At 45.7% G+C, this 23,341-nt stretch overlaps 1 protein-coding gene across 2 annotated transcripts in view; it reads right to left on the bottom strand.

Moving 5' to 3' along the window:
• LOC118384915 (large neutral amino acids transporter small subunit 4-like) overlaps window positions 1–23,341 on the bottom strand; it is a 34,281-nt gene that overhangs the window by 4,345 nt on the left and 6,595 nt on the right. For both annotated transcript variants that reach the window (XM_052524606.1, XM_052524607.1), the window contains exons 3-13: window positions 15,944–16,184; window positions 15,519–15,574; window positions 15,344–15,420; window positions 7,245–7,337; window positions 6,926–7,059; window positions 4,401–4,603; window positions 1,344–1,487; window positions 1,117–1,243; window positions 799–931; window positions 311–384; window positions 25–148 (exon numbers count right to left, since the gene is read on the bottom strand). In XM_052524606.1, the coding sequence (XP_052380566.1) occupies window positions 25–148; window positions 311–384; window positions 799–931; window positions 1,117–1,243; window positions 1,344–1,487; window positions 4,401–4,603; window positions 6,926–7,059; window positions 7,245–7,337; window positions 15,344–15,420; window positions 15,519–15,574; window positions 15,944–16,184 (1,406 nt within the window). The remainder of the gene's footprint in view (window positions 1–24; window positions 149–310; window positions 385–798; window positions 932–1,116; window positions 1,244–1,343; window positions 1,488–4,400; window positions 4,604–6,925; window positions 7,060–7,244; window positions 7,338–15,343; window positions 15,421–15,518; window positions 15,575–15,943; window positions 16,185–23,341) is intronic.

Raw genomic sequence — 23,341 nt, forward strand, 5'->3', positions numbered from 1 at the left:
GGTGAAAGGTCGTTGCTCTCTTACCCATAGGGGGTCTCCCTTCAGGGGGCCCATCATGGCCATGAAGAGGGGCTGCTGCAGCAGGGCAAACAGGGCGCTGATGAGGGACTGCATGCCTGTCAGACTGCCAAACTGAGACGACGGGTACCTAAGGAGGACAACCAGCATGAGGCGCTTGTGTGGAAGGGACTGTGCACGCACGCACACGCACACGCACACACACACACACACACACACACACACACACACACACACACACACACACACACACACACACACACACACACACACACACACACGAGACACTTACACAGCAGCATAGAGCCCTCCAACCGCAGAGTGGATGAATCCTCTCACAATAGTGTGCAGAATAAACGATAGAATCTGAAGGCAGAGAAGAAAAGAGAAATAGTTCAACATGATGTGTTCCAGAATCTACATCCTCACACTCTTTGATGCATGGTGCCCTGTCCCTCCATCCTAAAATGGAGTCCATGTTTAATAGATAATGGCTTGACAGAGATGTTCCCAGAGCTGGGTTGTAAAATAACTTGCATAACTTGTAATGACACAATTGTCCACCAGGGGACACTGTTGCATTAAACAATGGCTCAGCTGCAATAACATGTGAGTCACTCTCCCTCTTTCTTTCTCTGCACCAAGATCTCTCCCTTTGGCTATAGGAGGGCTTTACGAAACACTGGGAAAGCAGGCGGTGAAAAGTGTGCTTCTCCACAGCCCCTAGAGGAGAGGAAAGAGAGAGCGAGATGGAGGAGAGGAAACAGAGGGACGACTTACCTGGAGAGGGAGGCTGGGGACGAGGCAGGTGACCCCGAAGCCCATCAGTAGCAGGTTGGTGAAGATGAAGGCCCGTGTGGCGTTGGTGATTTTCTGGATCTGTCTGTCACGACGCTTGGGCTGGGTAAGATCTCTATCAGAGGGGACATCACATGTTACACACATACTCCCTGGTTATACAAATAACATAGTAGTGTCCTGTGGATGCTAGGGGAGTATCTGAGAGGCAGGGGATTGCTCTGTTGGAGTGTGTGTGTGCCTGCGCATGAGTGAGTGTGTGCGTGCGAGCTCGGGTGCTTTCGTGCGTGTGAAACTCACCTTTTGCCCGGCTTCGCCTTCTCATCCTCACACTCTTTGAGTTTCCAGTCCATGATGTACCCGATCACTGGGGCGGTCATCAGACAGAGCAGCTGCAGCACCCCGAAAATGGAGGTGTACACACTCACTGTGAACGGCAGGAGAGACATGTTATTGCCTCTAGAGCTTACACTCACACATTTTCAAGACAGACAGACACGCACAGACACAGACACACACACACACACCTGTGTTCAAGTCTCTGTCGGACAGCGACTCCAGGATGTTATTCATGGCTCCCATGTAGAAGATAAGTCTCAGCTGGGTGACACACATGGTGATCAGGCTGAGCATGAAAATAGGACTCAGGATACTCTTCATGAAGGACTGGGCTGTGGACACACAGGAGGAGAGACAGATTAACGTCAACAACAGTACCTGACCATTTACTCCAGTAAAACTGAAGTTTAAACAGTGATGCTGCGTTCAATCTCAGAATGCAGAATAACTCGATTTATTAATGGAGGACGATACACAGGATTATATATATATATATTTTTTAATCAGATTGGAGTGAGGTTTATCCTGTGTGTACTGTACAGGATATGCAGTCTTTCATTTCCTCCACATGCCGTGATGGAAAACTACCAGGGCGTAGCTGCTTCACCTCAGAAACAACATGGACGTAGGGAAACAGGGAAGCTCGGTAACACGATGGCAAGATAACAAGTGGGGGCCCGTGCTGCAAGGGGCCTGGGGCCATGGTCCGTTTATCATCTACTGGTCTCAAAGCTGTAAAAGCTGCGGCAGGGCAGTGGAAAAGTCTTAATGGTCACGCCACAGATGTGTCCAGCGTTTATTGCCCAGCGATGCAGGTATCTCTCCAATCCTCTGGAGACGGGACCATCGTTGACATGCTGGCTGGACAAGGGGCTTACAGGCTGGTATATTACATTAGAGCAGGTGGTTCTAACAGTCTGTCTCAGTCTATAACACTGGGTCTCCCCTGTGTCCTGCACCCATAATATGAGTTAAAATATTATTCACAAAGCGTCTCAGAGTAGGATCTGGGATCAGTTTGGTCTTTTAGATCACCATGAATTAAAGGGGGGGGTCTGATCCTAGATCATCACTCGGGTTTACATTCTTGACTGGCACACTATGTGACCACACTTGTAAGGACACACCGTGATCATTTTCAAAATACCTAGCCTACACTGGCAACAGTCGCCATGGCCAGTGTTGACTTCGATACAAAACAGTCCCATAATGGTTTGGCTGATATAAGAACCGTGTGGTGGAATTATTGTAATCAAAAGGAGAGACTTTTAGATTTCATCAAAAACAATCCAACTGTATCATTTCATTACTGCAGCACGGGAGCTGGTCGGTAACCACCCCTGGAGGTGACCACCGAGAACTCAACCAGCTGGTTTGAACCACAGCATTTTATAGCAAAGTCCATCCTCCTTCAGTCTACATGACACACAACAGATGTATGGAATGGGTCACAAGATCTCCCCCAGGTACCCCAGTACAGAAACATTAACTCATGCTCTGGAATGTGGTATCACCCCAAAAACATTGTGCATTTCCTGTCCGTGTCCCCAGAGGCCCACTTTCAGCTCACACGGACACAATAGAGTTATATGAACCCTCTTTTCTGTTGCATAAAACAACCATTTGATGCAATTACAGCATTATAACATAATCTTTCAACTCTGCTCTCACAACCGATCCACAAAAGAGGTCCCAGGCACCAAAGTATCCTTGAGTGAGCCTTCTTTGGGAAAAAACTCCTAACAACCAAATAAATCCCCACCATCACATGCATCAGATTGATGAGTGGACAAACACAGATATATATATAAACAAATAAATATTTATATATATATAAATAAATATAAATATATATATATGAGAGAGAGAGAGAGAGAGACAGAGACAGAGACAGAGACAGAGACAGAGACAGAGACAGAGACAGAGACAGAGAGACAGAGAGACAGAGAGAGAGAGAGACAGAGACAGAGACAGAGACAGAGACAGAGAGAGAGAGAGAGAGAGAGAGAGAGAGAGAGAGAGAGAGAGAGAGAGAAAGAGAAAGAGAGAGAAAGGCTTGGGGAGTTGGCCCTTAGCAAGGGGCCCCTTGAAAACCTCCTGACACGTGGAACTTGTCCAACAGGGTTACAGAACCGCAGGCATCCATCCTGTGTGTATAATGACCCCCTTCGGACCTTACTGACTGCTATCTGCCCTCTGGCCCGGCCCCACCACCGCCACCCGAGCAGCACGTCTTGGAATGCGGTCCGAATCGATTGCACGGTCCGTTCGGTACCAAAGATAACCTGCAGAGAACCACAGGTTTCCGAGCCCGAGGGAGTGCGGAGGGAGCACAGCGGAGGTGAGGAGGGGTCACGTGGCTGATTTGAGGGTGTTTTGGAGGTTTGTGGCTAATTGCAGTGTACAGATCTGGGTTAGTGAAGGCAAAGTGCATAGCCAGTTGTGCGTTTGCAGGATTTAATTTGGGAGAGGGAGGATGGCCTTGATGACCTCAGCGCCAATGACAGCGCTCCCTCAGACAAGCTGGCGGCTGGGTCCTAAACACTGGCTGGTGGGCGAGCCCACTCTGAAACATCAAAATTGCACTGATAAAGTCAGAGCTCTTCTTTACAAAAGTTGTAGAGTATGGAATAGCAATCCGCTTCATGGAATAGCAATCCATCATAGAGGATCAGTCGACCATATGCTAGATCTAGGCCTGTATCCAGGATCAGTTTAGCCTATTATATCATTAAAAATATGATTATATGGAAAAGGGGGGACCTTATCCTAGATCAGTACAAGATACAGGCCCAGATCTTGCATATGGTCGATTGTTTACCTCTGTTTACCCATAAGGCAGGGCTACAATGATCCATTGCATTGTTGTGTTAGATCTATTTTTGTCTGTCAGTCTGCTCCTATCTAAATTCTACACCATGGCTGGAGCAGGATATTGTGTTGGTGAAGTGGTTGGACAGCTTAACATCAGACAGGTTTCTGGCAGACATGTCCTTTGTTGTGTCCAAATTATTCAAAATGGTATAACAAGGAAACTGGCAAACTGGCTTTTGGCCTCATGAAGTATGGATTTGTGGAGGTTCAGTGCTTGAAACCCATTATGGCAAATCCATTTAGACAATGAACCCCATCACACTCGGTGTGCACAGAAAATGCATGATTTATTTTCCTACTCTCGATCTGAAAGACATCAAAAGCAGTCATATTCTCTGGTCTGAACAGATGTGACCTGGCCAGACACTTACATTCCTCCTGAGACTTGCACTGGACCTCCAGGTCAACGGTGGAGAGACACAGCTTGTTGCCCTCCTGTTGGGCCAGCTCCTTTGGGTTTTGCTTCATGCTGTTCCCCACGCTGAGTCGTCTCCCCACCGTGGTCACCTGGCGGTAGAACTGCTTTCCAGTGATCTTATGGTCAAAGCCCAGCCAGCTGAACTTGATCTTCACACTGAGGGAGATAGGGAGGGAGAAAGGGAGAAAGGCAGGGAAGGAAACAGCGAGAGAGCGAGCGAGAGGGAGGAAGGGAGCGGGGAAGGATGAAAAAAAAACAGAGCAAAGAATGAGACTACATCCAGGTGAATGAGAGCAAAGCCAGCTGAGCTCCTCATCTCATTAGATTTCCTTTTTTACAGGGCCTCAAGCCTTCGCCATGCTGCAGAGGAACGTGTGCTGGGGGATGTAGTGTACTGAGCTCCAAGGAGAATGGAGACTCTATGGAAGGCCTTAATATTCCTACTCCAGCTTAAGTTGTTGAACCTCAAGTCCTAGTATTATCCCCTAAACCTGTTATTGTTTGGCTAATATTAGAAACGGTCTGTCTATTAGGTTCTAACTAAGGATATAACCAATGATATAAGGAACAAATACTAGTAATACTAAACTAATATTAGGTTAAGGGGATGTTTAGGAGTGTCATTAGGAGCGTGATGTTAAGGAGTGTGATTAGGAGCGTGATGTTAAGGAGTGTGATGTTAAGGAGTGTGATGTTATGGAGCTTGATGTTTAGGAGCGTGATGTTATGGATTCACACAGGAAGTGGCGCAGGTCCTAATCCAGGCACTTGTCATCTCCCGTCTGGATTACTGCAACTCGCTGTTGGCTGGGCTCCCTGCCTGTGCCATTAAACCCCTACAACTCATCCAGAACGCCGCAGCCCGTCTGGTGTTCAACCTTCCCAAGTTCTCTCACGTCACCCCGCTCCTCCGCTCTCTCCACTGGCTTCCAGTTGAAGCTCGCATCCGCTACAAGACCATGGTGCTTGCCTACGGAGCTGTGAGGGGAACGGCACCTCAGTACCTCCAGGCTCTGATCAGGCCCTACACCCAAACAAGGGCACTGCGTTCATCCACCTCTGGCCTGCTCGCCTCCCTACCACTGAGGAAGTACAGTTCCCGCTCAGCCCAGTCAAAACTGTTCGCTGCTCTGGCCCCCCAATGGTGGAACAAACTCCCTCACGACGCCAGGACAGCGGAGTCAATCACCACCTTCCGGAGACACCTGAAACCCCATGAATACCTAGGATAGGATAAAGTAATCCTTCTCCCCCCCCCCTTAAACGGTTTAGATGCACTATTGTAAAGTGGCTGTTCCACTGGATGTCATAAGGTGAATGCACCAATTTGTAAGTCGCTCTGGATAAGAGCGTCTGCTAAATGACTTAAATGTAGATGTAAATGTAATGGATTGTGATGTTATGGAGCGTGATGTTATGGATTGTGATGTTAAGGAGCGTGATGTTAAGGAGTGTGATGTTATGGAGCGTGATGTTATGGAGCGTGATGTTTAGAAGCGTGATGTTTAGGAGCGTGATGTTTAGGAGCGTGATGTTAAGGAGCGTGATGTTTAGGAGTGTGATGTTTAGGAGTGTGATGTTAAGGAGTGTGATGTTACAGAGTGTGATGTTACAGAGTGTGATGTTACAGAGTGTGATGTTACAAAGTGTGATGTTACAGAGTGTGATGTTACAGAGTGTGATGTTAGGAGTGTGATGTTATGGAGTGTGATGTTAGGAGTGTGATGTTATGGAGTGTGATGTTATGGAGTGTGATGTTTAGGAGTGTGATGTTTAGGAGTGTGATGTTAAGGAGTGTGATGTTAAGGAGTGTGATGTTAAGGAGTGTGATGTTAAGGAGTGTGATGTTAAGGAGTGTGATGTTAAGGAGTGTGATGTTAAGGAGTGTGATGTTAAGGAGTGTGATGTTACAGAGTGTGATGTTACAGAGTGTGATGTTTAGGAGTGTGATGTTAAGGAGTGTGATGTTAAGGAGTGTGATGTTAAGGAGTGTGATGTTTAGGAGTGTGATGTTTAGGAGTGTGATGTTACAGAGTGTGATGTTAAGGAGTGTGATGTTACAGAGTGTGATGTTACAGAGTGTGATGTTACAGAGTGTGATGTTAAGGAGTGTGATGTTAAGGAGTGTGATGTTAAGGAGTGTGATGTTAAGGAGTGTGATGTTAAGGAGTGTGATGTTAAGGAGTGTGATGTTACAGAGTGTGATGTTACAGAGTGTGATGTTACAGAGTGTGATGTTACAGAGTGTGATGTTACAGAGTGTGATGTTACAGAGTGTGATGTTACAGAGTGTGATGTTATGGAGTGTGATGTTAAGGAGTGTGATGTTAAGGAGTGTGATGTTACAGAGTGTGATGTTAAGGAGTGTGATGTTAAGGAGTGTGATGTTAAGGAGTGTGATGTTAAGGAGTGTGATGTTATGGAGTGTGATGTTATGGAATGTGATGTTATGGAATGTGATGTTTAGGAGTGTCTTACGTGTAGTCCATATCCTCAGGTCCAGGGAAGGGCTCCAGGGGCCAGTTGAAGAAGCAGTTGATGAAGACGAGGCCAGCACAGGCAGCCCACACCAGCAGGATAGTGATGAAGGTGGCTCCTAGGTCATAGATCACCTGATGAGAGAGGAAGCAGGGACCAACAACCACAACATTAGCTCTATGTCTGACCTTCACATTGACACGCGGGAATAGGAAAGTAGAGTCAAATAGTTAGCCTTGATAGCTAACCTCCATAATGGTGTGCATGGTATGCATGCATGTGTAGACTAGCTAAGTAGATGTGCGCGTATGTAAGCTACCTTGATCCCAGGGAAGGTGACAGCGGAGGATGCATACGATCCAATCATGAGAGCGATGAAGGTGGAACGAAGATCACCAAACATATTGGGAAGCTGAGGAGAAAAACACAAGAAAGCAACAGGATATACGATAAGGCCACGCTTAAATCAGATCAATGCATTCACTTGTGCAAAAACACACGCATAGCCATAGAGACACGCACGCATTAAACAAAAACAGTTTTTCCAAAAATGTAAGGCATGACATCATATTAGGAAATCCCGACTGTGTTTTTTGGAGGTTGTTGACATGGAATGAGTAATGTGGGCGAAGGGAAGGAGAGAGGATAGAGAGACAGAGAAAGAAACAATTAAAAAGGGGAGAGCAACATCTGTCTGGCAAACTAGGCAGCCCTCCATATCTCCACTGTGTGTGCGCTTGAATCCCCCGGGACAGAGTCGGGGAAGGGAAATGGAGGGAGAACAGCAACAACAAAAGACGCCACTGACAGAAACACACCAAAAATGTACTGACTGAGCCGTTCACCAGCGCAACAACTCCTGAACATGACTGTTTGATGGCACAACCGTCCATCCACCCTCACCACAGGTTCCCTGCTTGTTAGAGCCGCGGAGGAAATCTCTCACCCCGTGCCGTGGCCTCCCCAGACGTCATTACCCTCCACCACTAATTGGAGCAAAGGTTAACGGCAGAATCAAATCATCTACACTAACAGTCACATTCCAGGCCTCCTGGAGAAGTGAAATGAGCTGGAAACATCTCTATTGTGACATTTACAGTAGGAGTGAGTACTGCAACTCAGCACTGGTGCCTAGTTAGCAGGATAAGAAGAGGTGTGTGTGTGTGTTCATGTGTGTTTGGTTTTTACTATCCTTGTGGGGACCAGAAGTGGGGAGATTTCGCCAGTCCCCACAAGGAAAAAGGGTATTTTAGGCTTTGGGGTTATGGTTACAATTAGGATTAGGTTTAGGGGTTTTATGGTTAGGTTAAGGGTTAGGACAAATAGGATTTTGAATGGGAATCAATTGTTTGGTCCCCACAAGGATAGTAAAACAAACATGTGTGTGTGTGTCTGTATTATCAGGCTGGCAGACAGAGGAGAGAAACACTGGTCTTATGCAAGGCTACCTCTACCATCTCTCCTATCACACTACCTACCTCCACCTAGCACAGCTTCAATCAGCAGTGTTGGCTGTGGAATTACCCTGGACTAAACTCACACGGAATAGGCTGAATAATGTGCTTGAGCGTCGCCAGGGATTTCAAATCAAATCCAATTAGATTTTTCACAAGACCTTACCGTGAAATGCTTACTTTACAAGCTCTTAACCAACAAAGCAGTTCAAGAACTACAGTTAAGAAAATATTGACTAAATAGAGGGAAAAGAAATCTAATCAAATAAAAATAAAATAACAAGGCTATATGATGTACTTTCCATTGCTCTGCTCTCCTCATTTCACCTATTTCTCTGTCACCACCAGACTGTCAGTGTGAGACAGACAGACAGACAGACAGACAGACAGACAGACAGACAGACAGACAGACAGACAGACAGACAGACAGACAGACAGACAGACAGACATCCCAGTCACCCTTTGTCTGTCTGCTCTGCTAATATTGTTGTTTACCAGGTTTGGATGTAATGGAACGAGTTCACCTGCCTTTGATCAAATGAAGGACATGCAGGGGAAAGGGAAATATAATGAATTGTCAACAGAAGGTAGAGTCCAAAACATCAACAGCATCGGAAGGTCCAAACCAGCTCCCAGCCTAAAATGCTGCATTTACAGTAGGTGCCTCATTAGTTTTAGTGGTCTGAAGTCAGTTTGACTGGGAGTTGCTGTGGTGGTTCCAAAACAAACCGCCACAAACAGAATTCCTCGATCTTGTTCACGTGCAGAAACAAACCACATAATTATGTCTCATAGCTATGACATAATAAGAAGGATATCCAGCTGTCAGCTGTAATGAAGGAGGTAGACGTACAGCCTGTGAGGAGAGGCTCATGTTGGGAAACAGGATCTGTGTACACAAAAGCCTTGGGACGCTACGTTGTAGAACATTTCAATAGAAATACTTTATGTGATGTAGAATAAGGACGTCAGCACTAATAATGGCATTTCTCTCTGCAACGTTGAACAATGCTTGCCTAATGAACCTGGCCCTGATAGGAGTGCAGCCTTGAGTTTGTCTTCCTAATCTGCCTGGCCACCGCGCAGTGTTCCGATATCGGAGCACTTCCTGAATTGGGCACCATCAGGCATGACTAAATACAGTGTCTTCTAGAGAAAGAAACAACAACCCAGGGCTGGTTAATGATTGGCCAACTCTTCACCTGAGACATTACCTGTTCCTGTTTCATGAATACCGTCTCTGCCCGCATCCCAAATGGCACCCTACTCCCTGCCTAGTGTACTACATTTGACCAAGTCCCTATGGACCCTGTACAAAGTAGTGCACAATACAGGGAATAGGGTGCCATTTGGGGCACATACCGTCTCTGTTAGCTCTGCTAGAGCCAAGCCGAAAAGGCAAGGTCAATACAAATGTGACTGCATTCACCTACCAAGCTCTATTTGGCTCCATTATGGTATCTGGAACAGTCATGGGGATAAAAGACAAAAGTCTGTTTGTAGAGTGTTGGACTATGAGTAGCATCTAACTCCATAGGATGTACTGGAAGCTAAACCATGTTGCTATGTTTTTGTGGGGGAGCAACAACTTGATGGGCAATCATTTAATCAATACAGGCTGATCACTCCAGATCTATAAACTGCAGCCAGTGCCGTGTCTGTGCCCTGAACAGTTAAGAAAACGTCTACAATGCACTTTCATACCCTCACTAGGCTAGGTGCTAGTAGTTATCACTTGAGACGATTGAGAAAATCCCTATCTGAAATGCTGAGTGATGTTTGCAGTCAGTAAAGAATGCCTGTGGTAAGCAGTGATCCTCTAAAGCAGTGGTTCCCAAACTTTTCATAGTCCCGTACCCCTTCAAACATTTAACCTCCAGCTGCATACCCCCTCTAGCACCAGGGTCAGCGCACTCTCAAATGTTGTTTTTTTGCCATCATTGTAAACATAAGAATGAGTGTGAGTTTGTCACAACCCGGCGTGTGGGAAGTGACAAAGAGCTCTTATAGGACCAGGGCACAAATAATAATAATCAATAATTTTGCTTTTTATTTAACCATCTTACATATAGAACCTTATTTGGTCATCGTAAATAGTGAATAACTCACCGCAGGTTAATGAGGGTGTGCTTGAAAGGATGCACATAACTCTGCAATGTTGGGTTGTATTGGAGAGTCTCAGTCAAAAATACTTTTCCACACACAGTCTGTGCCTGTATTTAGTTTTCATGCTAGTGAGGGCCGAGAATCCACTCTCACATAGGTACGTGGTTGCAAAGGGCATCAGTGTCTTAACAGTGGATTTGCCAAGGCAGGATACTCTGAGCACAGCCCAAACCAGAAATCTGTCAGTGGCTTCTGATTCAATTCAATTTTCACAGAACCGCTTGTTGCAATTTCTATGAGGCTCTCTTGTTAAGATATCGGTCAGTGGACTGGAGGCAGAGCATGAAAGGGATAACGGGTCCAGTTGTTTGTGTCATTCTTTTTGGGAAAGTACCTGCGTAATTGCGCACCTAACTCACTCAGGTGCTTCGCTATATCACATTTCACATTGTCCATAAGATTGAGTTCATTTGCACACAGAAAATCATACAATGATGGAAAGACCAGTGTGTTGTCCTTGTTAATGCAGATGTAACTGTATAACTTTAGACCGTCCCCTCGCCCATACCCGGGCTCGAACCAGGGACCCTCTGCACACATCAACAACAGTCACCCACGAAGCATCGTTACCCATCGCTCCACAAAAGCCGCGGCCCTTGCAGAGCAAGGGGAACTACTACTTCAAGGTCTCAGAGCAAGTGACGTCACTGATTGAAATGCTATTTAGCGCGCACCGCTAACTAAGCTAGGCGTTTCACATCCGTTACACAGAGAAGACCTCCAACTTCTTAATCATAGCCTCAATTTTGTCCCGCACATTGAATGTAGTTGCAGAGAGTCCCTGTAATCCTAGATTCAGATCATTCAGGCGAGAAGAAACATCACCCAGATAGGCCAGTCGTGTGAAAAACTCGTCATCATGCAAGCAGTTAGACAAGTGAAAATTATGGTCAGTAAAGAAAACTTTAAGCTCGTGTCAATACTTTGCCCCTTGATAACCAGCGCACTTCTGTATGTTGTAAAAGCGTTACATGGTCACTGCCCATATCATTGCATAGTGCAGACAATACAAAAGAGTTCAGGGGCCTTGCTTAAAAAAAAGTTAACCATTTTCACTGTAGTGTCCAAAACGTCTTTCAAGCTGTCAGGTATTCCCTTGGCAGCAAGAGCCTCTTGGTGGATGCTGCAGTGTACCCAAGTGGCATCAGGGGGCAAATGCTTGCACGCACGTTACCACTCCACTATGTCTCCCTGTCATGGCTTTTGCGCCATCAGTACAGAAACCAACATGACAAGCAGCTACGTTTGGCTACATAGGGACCATTAGTGGAATTGCCACGAGAGAGTAATGGTTAATGTGATTGGATGTTAATTATTTGACTAGACTACCTGTATTGGACATTGTGTTGTTATTTCACTGGACACTAGTTTAATTTTATTTTTGGCAGTAAAACGAGGCTACTCAGGCGCGTAAAAAAAACTCACTCAAATGTATAGCCCCGTTGGAGAATATAAATGTCAATATAATTGTGAATGTGAATATAAACTTTTAGAAAATGTGAAGAAAAAATTATAATTTTAATGATTTGGCATACCCCCGGCGGCACTGTACGTACCCCTGGGAGTGTGCATATCCCAGTTTGGGAATACCTGCTCTAAAGCCATTAAGGGAAGCAGTCTTATCCTATTCGCATCTCAGTAAATACTACACATTCTACACTTTCCATATCAAAATGTTGCTAACAAGGAGAAGTGCTGTTTGGGGTTTAAGGCTGGGTTTCTGTATCAGCACTTTGTGACATCTACTGATGTAAAAATGGATTTATAAATATATTCTATTGATTGAATGTCTGTCTCAAATGTGTGCAGTTCTACTTGAAAAACAAACCCTAGCCTGGGTTCATCCGATTCTTCTGTGTGACGGCAGCAATGATCGTTATCTCGAGTGCAGCAGGCGGAGACAGAGGGAGACAAAAGTGGGAGAGAAACGAGGAGAGTGGAATAACTAAAAGCCTCTGAGGCACAAACGCCAGAGAGAACAGACAAGGAGGATATTGACAGAGGGGGGAAAACAGAGAAGTGAACGAGAGAAGAGGGGCTGCTGTTGCGTTAAAAGCTTCACTGCTTACTGGACTGGTTCTCATCAGCCAAAGGAAACCAGTACAAACCGGTCCAATCCTGACAGGACGGAAAGCCATCATAAAATGAGTCAACATGCTGTGTCCCTGACGACCACACGCAGACAACACCAGCCTGAATATCTCCATCTCTGTGCCATCACTCTACCACTCTCTCGCTCCCCTTCTCATCAACACTTTGTTTTGCATTTCTGGCCTTGCTGTGAATCTCTATCCACCCCTATCGAAACCTAAAGCTAAGTGCATATGGTGAAAACAACATCATGTGCAGCAGTTGACGGCCTTTTAATAAGTCAATCAACATGACCCTGAGATCAGTGCCTCCACAGTCTATTAGTGTCATCAAGCACCAGTTAGCAAGTAAACATCTGATGGCAGGACATTTTACAGGCAGGGGGGGTCGGTGTATGTGGTGGTGACCCTGTCTGAGTAGAGAGGAGCTATCATTAGTCTAGCCTGGACCAAGATCTGTTTGTGCTTTCCTGGCAAGAGAACATCATATGCAGATCTGGGACTAGCACCAGTTTCACATCACCTTTGACATTCATCTCTCTACCTCTCTCCGTCGTTCTCTTTCCAAGTGCCAGGAAACAGTAAATAAACGAAATCTATGTTTACCGAGCCAGACTGAAACTTAATTCCCCCCGAGGACCTAGTGACACAGAACCCAGAGCGGGATTGGGACCAATGAAGAAGTCCTAAGATAGAAAGGATTAGTGTTTCATGCAAAACATGACTCAGAGATAATAGAATCATCATAACAAGTGTCACAATGTACAAGAGGAGGAGTGCTGTGTGTGTGTGTATGCATGTGTGTGTGTGTGTGTGTGTGTGTGTGTGTGTGTGTGTGTGTGTGTGTGTGTGTGTGTGTGTGTGTGTGTGTGTGAGGAGTGCGGACAGAGGGGTTGGGGGGGGTCTGGTTGAGAGAGAGATGGATAGAGGATGGTTAGGAGATATCCGCAGTGGTGATTACTAATACTATAGTGGACTGAAGGAGAGATTGAGGTCAAAGCTATTAAAGGGAAGTGGGAGGGAGGGATGGAGAAGAGAGAGGGAGAGACAGACAGCCTGCTGCTGGTAACCGGAGAAGGGGGCAGACAGAGGTAGGCTAGGCAGTTTATTGATAGAAAACAGAGGTGGGTAAAGAAGAGCTCTCCTCTAACGCCTTGGGTTCTCTTCCACTTGTTTTTCTGCAGCTGTGCCGCCTGGGACACAGAGTGTCTGTAAGGGACCAACTCAATGAGTTCAGACTGATTGAATGAGATACAATGTATCCATTTGGCTTTTGTGCAAAAAAGAAAAAAAATATATATATATTTTCCTCTGTGACAACCTTTGACCCCCACACCCGGGAGGAGAGTGGCGAAGAAGAAAGTTTGGAAGAAAAAGGTCCGGCTGTACAAAAACACCCGGAACCCGGACCAGCAGTGTAAAACACACTGTTAGTCGGAGCAAGGAGTTACCACCGTGAGGTTACTGCAACAGAACAGCTGAAACAACACCAGTTCCACACCAGACCAGTTCCTTGACACACACATGAGGGAATTAAACGGCTATAGCACAACAGGCTCAGGCATGCTTGTGTGGGGAATGAATGAAACCAGAGAAAATGAAAACAACACGAACAGTCTGGAAGTGGGAGTGGGGGGGGGCAGAAGAAACCAGTTGGGCAGCTTCTGGGTGTCGTGGTAGTGAGTGTGTGTGTGTGTGTGTGTGTGTGTGTGTGTGTGTGTGTGTGTGTGTGTGTGTGTGTGTGTGTGTGTGTGTGTGTGTGTGTGCCAGCCAGCCAGCCAGCCAGCCAGCCAGCCAGCCAGCCAGCCAGCCAGCCAGCCAGCCAGCCAGCCAGCCAGCCAGCCAGCCAGCCAGCCAGCCAGACAGACAGCCAGCCAGCCAGCCAGCCAGACAGACAGACAGACAGACAGACAGACAGACAGACAGACAGACAGACAGACAGACAGACAGACAGACAGACAGACAGAGCCCCTGCAGTGGGGGGTGGTGAGGAGGCCAGGGGGCAGGAAACTGTCAGGAAGGGGTTGAAGGAACCCCAGCAGCGTTAAGTGTAACTGACTTCCTACTTCCTGTTTGTTAGCTCAGCATACAGTGTGTCTCTTTTCTCTCAAAGTGCTTGTTGTGAGTTTCTTTGTCTGTGTTTAGGGGCAGATAAACAATGAAACAATGAAATCACTTTATCTGTAAACACCATTGTGTCAGTGAAACCCGTCCGAACATTTAGTCTAGCTGCCAGTGAACCCTGGCAGTCTTGGTCCGGCCAATCAAAGGACTCTGTCAGGATGATGAATAAGTAAGGAGGAGGTGTCTTTTTTTGGCTCTCAGTTGGACCAGAGCACAGTTGAATAATAGATTTGTAACGCAGGGTCTGTCTCGCTTTCTTTATTTTCTCACTCTCTCTCTCCATCCCTCTGCATGTGGCCTCCCTGTGACGCAGCACTTTCTCCGTGCTGACGACATCCCCATGTCCCACCCGCCCACCCCGCTCGTCGCTCCCCTCTCCATCCCCACTCCTCTTCCCGCTCCCCTGTCTCCCTACTCCCTATTCCACCCTAGCGCACTCCCCCCTCCTCACCACTGTCCCCATCCCCACCTCTCTCTGCTCCCTTTCCTCTCTCCCTACTCCCGCCATAGACATGCATCCTCGCTCACTCACCTCGGTCCCCTCCCCAGCCTCTCCCTGCGGTACAGGAGAAGAAGCCACTTACCGTGAGGGAAGTAAAGGTCATGCACATTCCTCCGAACCCGTTCAGTGCCAGAGCAAAGAATATGAGGATGGACAAATCTGGACAGGGAGAACACATGTGTTAAGGAACAGACACACATACTATACTAGAGTAGAACGTGAGTAAATAAAAAGAAAGAACGAAGAAATATGCATACTCTTGGGGTCGCTCGATCCATAAGCGATCAGGATACAGGAGAAAGCAAAGCAGGTACTGAAATAACAGAACAGGTTGAATATGAGGAAGGTTTATTCATACGATGACACACCAAAGCCAAGTCAGAAACAGAACATAAAAACTGCAGCAGGAAGTTGCGGCCACTAAAAGGTATTCAACCCTGTACCGAGTCATAGGTTTTGTGACAATCGCAATAAAACTAATTAGAGTGCCGTGTTTGCATGTGCAATGCTGCAATTATTCTGACAACACCGGGCGCCATCCCACTTCTGACACCAATATAGCTAATTTTGGGTATAGCCCCTGCCGGGACTCGAACCCGAGTACAGAGACTGTCACCCCAACACCTTTGCTTAAATGATAGTGGCCGCAACTGTACATACTACCTTGTCTCCGTTCTATTACCTGCCGAGCAGCCGGAGCTTGCGTGGGCCATACTTGTCCATGACAATGCCCAGGGGCAAGGTGATGGCACTGAGGAGGAAGGAGCCCACAGTGAAGGCCAAGTTCAGCATCTCATCCTGGTCCTTACAGATGGGCCAGCCGTTCATCTGGAGGTACTCCTCCTCCACCACGGGGCTCTGGGTGATCCCCTCCGCATCCCGAACCTGGACTGGCTCAGACTGGTTCTGACTGGTGCTGTTACCTGGAGGCACAAGGGAACTGAATTTAACCTTCAAATTCAACGCTACGGTCCCGGAGGGAAATAGATTTAACATCATGCATAGAAGACATTAAAAACATACATTAAAAAGGGATTCCTGGTGTTTCGGTCGGGAAATTAAGCATGATCCGATTGGAAAAGACGACCCATAGATGAAACAATCACACTAAAGTTTCTTCCTGAAACTTTACATTCTAGTTTGATTAGATAGAATGTGCCTATTGGGAGAACGTCATGGACCATCTGAATGATGAAATGCTTCTGAGGGTTGTTTGGGGATGGATTGCAGCATTTCTTGCGCAATTGTTCTAAGAAATGTCCTGCCTCACCGGAGGCCACCGATTTCAGAGGAAACATCTTGAAAAGTAATCCATCTCAACAGCACGTGTCTATTTCTGTTTCACTTGTGTCTCGTGTGTCTCTTTCCCTGAGACAGTGTGAGCCATGGACAGGTCAGGTAAACAGAAAAAAGCTCAGTGAAAGATACTGCAACCAAACTGCTGCAACCAACAAGCTACTCTGAACTCCCAAAGCAAGGCAAGTCCATGGCAACCCAACCTCCTGAGCACCCCCAGATGTTCCCAAAGTGAATTCCTAAGAGGATAGAGACAGTAATCATATCATCTTGTTAGTTATTTCCGCCTATCATACTTCATAGCACTGTTTGTTATAAGGACTGGAGACCAGTGCCTTGGTTATGAGGCAGGTTACTGTCGTTGTTATGGAGAGAAAAATAACTGTAGCCAACACCCTAGTCTCCATGGGTTTAACTCAGACCAAACAGAAGACTATGACATTGACATTGAAAAGTCTCATAAAACATTCTTGTTGTGGCCTACGGGAGCTGTAAGGCATTGAGTAAGGGCCTGGGAGGAGGATAGGCTGCAAGACAAACGGTTATTTTTTTCAGTGCTATTCTCAGGTGACGTCACATGACTTTGGTAACACAAAGGTGTTTTTCAAGCAGTCTTGAAAAGCAGGTTGTTGTTTTCTTGAGAGTGAGGCTGTGAGTAGACATGGCTGTATTATATAATATGTAGGTTATAGGTCATGGTAGATGGTAGTTAACACATAGATTAGCAGAAGGCCAACGGCAGCTGGGCCTGCCTGGCTGGCGGGCTCTTACTGCTGAGCAATCCAGACAACGTGAGCCTGTGCTGCTGCTGCCGATCCAATAAGGGAAGCGCCCTGAGTGACGCTGAGCACAAACACTGTGTTAGCGCAACAAAGAGTTTATAACGCCTTCAAACAAAACACTGTTCACTTCTCCGTTTTGAGGGTTTACAACATGATTCTAATGACTCGCAGAACCTCCAGAGCCAATGAAATCATATGAAACAAAAAAAAAGTTATTGTGACGTTACTGCTATGATACTACAGTTCACCGAACGTACAATATTCAAAGAAAAATGGATTTGCTAAGCGTTTTTCCTCATTTATCTAGCCCGGGCCCTGCTTTCCAGCTACTATGTGCCTGCAGCTTTCTTCCTTGTATTTTAGAGTCTGAATAAGAGCATTCAGACTCTAAGGCCATGCTCTAACAAGATTATTACATCACCAACATAATAAGAACAAAATGTGACATTTGTCTTCTTTAACCTGATCATTCATCAATGGGAAATGGATGTGTTTCTTACACATGTCCATAGATGCCGTGTCAATCGTTCCGCGTCTGACCCGATCACTTACCAGTGATAAATGTAAACGACTGACAGAATCCCACGGACTTGCTTTGTTGCCAGAAAATGGTTGCCCATCGGCGTGGAACGTCTGCATTTCCTCGCGTTAACTCATCAGAGGAAGAGAGATAACCAGCTGACAATATTTTTCCGGCATCATAAGCCTTTCAAGCACTATCTATTTCAAAGCAGTGAGCAGACAGTTTTATTTTTTTTATTTCACCTTTATTGAACCAGGTAGGCTAGTTGAGAACAGGTTCTCATTTGCAACTGCGACCTGGCCAAGATAAAGCATAGCAGTGTGAACAGACAACACAGAGTTACACATGGAGTAAACAATGAACAAGTCAATAACACAGAGAAAAAAGGGGAGTCTATATACAATGTGTGCAAAAGGCATGAGGAGGTAGGCGAATAATTACAATATTGCAGATTAACACTGGAGTGATAAATGATCAGATGATCATGTACATGTAGAGATATTGGTGTGCAAAAGAGCAAAAAGTAAATAAATAAAAACTGTGGGGATGAGATAGGTGAAAATGGGTGTGCTATTTACCAATAGATTATGTATAGCTGCAGCGATCGGTTAGCTGCTCAGCTAGCTGATGTTTGAAGTTGGTGAGGGAGATAAGTCTCCAACTTCAGCGATTTTTGCAATTCGTTCCAGTCACAGGCAGCAGAGTACTGGAACGAAAGGCGGCCGAATGAGGTGTTGGCTTTAGGGATGATCAATGAGATACACCTGCTGGAGCGCGTGCTACGGATGGGTGTTGCCATCGTGACCAGTGAGCTGAGATAAGGCGGAGCTTTGCCTAGCATGGCCTTGTAGATGACCTGGAGCCAGTGGGTCTGGCGACGAATATGTAGCGAGGGCCAGCCGACTAGAGCATACAAGTCGCAGTGGTGGGTGGTATAAGGTGCTTTAGTGACAAAACGGATGGCACTGTGATAGACTGCATCCAGTTTGCTGAGTAGAGTGTTGGAAGCAATTTTGTAGATGACGTCGCCGAAGTCGAGGATCGGTAGGATAGTCAGTTTTACTAGGGTAAGCTTGGCAGCGTGAGTGAAGGAGGCTTTGTTGCGGAATAGAAAGCCGATTCTTGATTTGATTTTCGATTGGAGATGTTTGATATGGGTCTGGAAGGAGAGTTTGCAGTCTAGCCAGACACCTAGGTACTTATAGGTGTCCACATATTCAAGGTCGGAACCATCCAGTGTGGTGATGCTAGTCGGGCATGCGGGTGCAGGCAGCGATCGGTTGAAAAGCATGCATTTGGTTTTACTAGCGTTTAAGAGCAGTTGGAGGCCACGGAAGGAGTGTTGTATGGCATTGAAGCTCGATTGGAGGTTAGATAGCACAGTGTCCAATGACGGGCCGAAAGTGTATACAATGGTGTCGTCTGCGTAGAGGTGGATCAGGGAATCGCCCGCAGCAAGAGCAACATCATTGATATATACAGAGAAAAGAGTCGGCCCGAGAATTGAACCCTGTGGCACCCCCATAGAGACTGCCAGAGGACCGGACAACATGCCCTCCGATTTGACACACTGAACTCTGTCTGCAAAGTAATGGTGAACCAGGCAAGGCAGTCATCCGAAAAACCGAGGCTACTGAGTCTGCCGATAAGAATATGGTGATTGACAGAGTCGAAAGCCTTGGCAAGGTCGATGAAGACGGCTGCACAGTACTGTCTTTTATCGATGGCGGTTATGATGTCGTTTAGTACCTTGAGTGTGGCTGAGATGCACCCGTGACCGGCTCGGAAACCAGATTGCATAGCGGAGAAGGTACGGTGGGATTCGAAATGGTCAGTGACCTGTTTGTTGACTTGGCTTTCGAAGACCTTAGATAAGCAGGGCAGGATGGATATAGGTCTGTAACAGTTTGGGTCCAGGGTGTCTCCCCCTTTGAAGAGGGGGATGACTGCGGCAGCTTTCCAATCCTTGGGGATCTCAGACGATATGAAAGAGAGGTTGAACAGGCTGGTAATAGGGGTTGCGACAATGACGGCGGATAGTTTCAGAAATAGAGGGTCCAGATTGTCAAGCCCAGCTGATTTATACGGGTCCAGGTTTTGCAGCTCTTTCAGAACATCTGCTATCTGGATTTGGGTAAAGGAGAACCTGGAGAGGCTTGGGCGAGGAGCTGCGGGGGGCCGGAGCTGTTGGCCGAGGTAGGAGTAGCCAGGCGGAAGGCATGGCCAGCCGTTGAGAAATGCTTGTTGAAGTTTTCGATAATCATGGATTTGTCGGTGGTGACCGTGTTCCCTAGCCTCAGTGCAGTGGGCAGCTGGGAGGAGGTGCTCTTGTTCTCCATGGATTTCACAGTGTCCCAGAACTTTTTGGAGTTGGAGCTACAGGATGCAAACTTCTGCCTGAAGAAGCTGGCCTTAGCTTTCCTGACTGACTGCGTGTATTGGTTCCTGACTTCCCTGAACAGTTGCATATCGCGGGGACTGTTCGATGCTATTGCAGTCCGCCACAGGATGTTTTTGTGCTGGTCGAGGGCAGTCAGGTCTGGAGTGAACCAAGGGCTGTATCTGTTCAGTAGATTCATCAGCTCCAGATTAATGTCCTCCCTGTCCTTCCTAACACCACTAACATCCCACTGTTACTGAGCGCTGACAACACTGATTAAAATAGCTGGAAAAGCCAGCTTGGTGCCAGATAAAAATATATATATATATAAAAATATATGATTTTATTGTCACATACACCAGATAGGTGCAGTCAGTGAAATGTGATTTTTTTACATGGTCAACCATAGTAGTACAGTGACCCTGGAGCAAATGAGGGTTAAGTACCTTGTTCAAGGTCTGTTTGTGCTGTCGTGGCAACTCCTATGATCAAGCCAAACAAAGGTTGACAGCACAAACAGATCTGTGACCAGACTAGTTTAAGGAAGCCGGTAAGGCTGAGTTCTGTCAGGGAGTTGGTTGCGGTCACAGGGTGGGTGAAGGTGAGGGGTGAGCGGGGAGAACCCTCTGCTCTCTCAAGTCTCGGCTGAAATGCCACTCATTCCACTCTGGCCCAAGGGTCTCGTGTTTCCTGCCAGTAGCTCGCGACATGAGATGCCACAAGGCTCATAGGACCTTATGCACTGACACAGACACTCCAACCTTGTGCCCCTGCCATACACCTGACCTTAAATCACAGGAGGGGACGGGGAAGGGGGTCAAAGACAGGGACACCACACGTGGAAGAGTTATGGAGCGTGCTTTTCCAGGTTCCATGACAGGAAAAAAAGTGACTCTATTCTGTTTGTTGGCAGCCTCGTTAAATAAAGGTTAAATACAAATAAAAGTGTAAATTCAGTTTTAATAGTACTGGCACTGGATGCTTCATACTAAAAATAAAAACAAGAGGCTTGATATTTCCCGTACAATATGTTCTGTCCACGTTGTCAGTGAACCATGCCTTAGCTAAACTGAGTGTAAACCCAACTATGTCAACAGCACACACCTTACAGTGTTAAACCAACAGACGCGAACCGATCGCTGCAGCTGTACATAGTCCATCTGTCAATAGCCCACCCAATCTACCTACCTCATCCCCATATTGTTTTTATTTACTTTTCTGCTCTTTCGCATACCAGTATCGACTTGTACATCATCATCTGCTCATCTATCACTCCAGTGTTAATCTGCTAAATTGTAATTATTTCGCTACTATGGCCTATTTATTGCCTACCTCCTCATGCCACACTGTATATAAACTTTATTTTTTTCTATGGTGTTATTGACTGTACGCTTGTTTATTCCATGTGTAACTCTGTGTTGTTGTTTGTGTCGTACTGCTTTGCTTATTCTTGGCCAGGTCGTAAATGAGAACTTCTCAACAAGCCTACCTGGTTAAATAAATGTGAAAAGATGTAATAAATAAAAAAATGTCACGGGGGAATGATGACAGTTCAGTTTATGTGACGAAACGCAAGAGCTGCCGGAGAGAGAGAGAGGTGAAGGGACTGGGAGTCAACAGGGTTGCATATGGGAGGAATGGGAGACTCACACTTCACAATGTCAGCCTGACCACAAACTTTTCCAGTAGCAGATAGGTGAGGAACCAAAACAGAAGGAGCCCACGGTCCAATCTCAGATCCTTTCAATGGAACCAATGATATGGGGACCAAGGTCACCATGACACCAAACACTTACATAAAGGACTCTCAGCAATCTGTTTGACAGATACCCTTTGAATGCATTCATTTTTTTTTAAACATATGAGAAGGCAAGGATGGAAGAGCGTCAAGACTGACCTGATCTGCATAAATGAAAAGGCTTATTCACATGGTAAATGCTGCCTGGAAAATAGAAAACACTCTGGCAGATGATCAGAGGACTCCTGTGTCGATCACAGGCCATGTTCTAATGATATTATTACGTTCTAGTCCATCACAGGCCATGTTCTAATGATATTATTACGTTCTAGTCCATCACAGGCCATGTTCTAATGATATTATTACATTCTAGTCCATCACAGGCCATGTTCTAATGATATTATTACATTCTAGTCCATCACAGGCCATGTTCTAATGATATTATTATATGTTCTAGTCCATCACAGTCCATGTTCTAATGATATTATTACGTTCTAGTCCATCACAGGCCATGTTCTAATGATATTATTATATGTTCTAGTCCATCACAGGCCATGTTCTAATGATATTATTACGTTCTAGTCCATCACAGGCCATGTTCTAATGATATTATTACATTCTAGTCCATCACAGGCCATGTTCTAATGATATTATTACGTTCTAGTCCATCACAGGTCATGTTCTAATGATATTATTACTTTTAGTCCATCACAGGCCATGTTCTAATGACATTATTACTTTTAGTCCATCACAGGCCATGTTCTAATGATATTATTACGTTCTAGTCCATCACAGGCCATGTTCTAATGATATTATTACGTTCTAGTCCATCACAGGCCATGTTCTAATGATATTATTACTTTTAGTCCATCACAGGCCATGTTCTAATGATATTATTACGTTCTAGTCCATCACAGGCCATGTTCTAATAATATTATTACGTTCTAGTCCATCACAGGTCATGTTCTAATGATATTATTACTTTTAGTCCATCACAGGCCATGTTCTAATGATATTATTACGTTCTAGTCCATCACAGGCCATGTTCTAATGATATTATTACGTTCTAGTCCATCACAGGCCATGTTCTAATGATATTATTACGTTCTAGTCCATCACAGGCCATGTTCTAATGATATTATTACGTTCTAGTCCATCACAGGCCATGTTCTAATGATATTATTATATGTTCTAGTCCATCACAGGCCATGTTCTAATGATATTATTACTTTTAGTCCATCACAGGCCATGTTCTAATGATATTATTACGTTCTAGTCCATCACAGGCCATGTTCTAATGATATTATTACGTTCTAGTCCATCACAGGTCATGTTCTAATGATATTATTACATTCTAGTCC

This window comes from Oncorhynchus keta, chromosome 1, assembly GCF_023373465.1.
Source record: "Oncorhynchus keta strain PuntledgeMale-10-30-2019 chromosome 1, Oket_V2, whole genome shotgun sequence".
NCBI classification, from domain to species: Eukaryota; Metazoa; Chordata; class Actinopteri; order Salmoniformes; family Salmonidae; genus Oncorhynchus; species Oncorhynchus keta.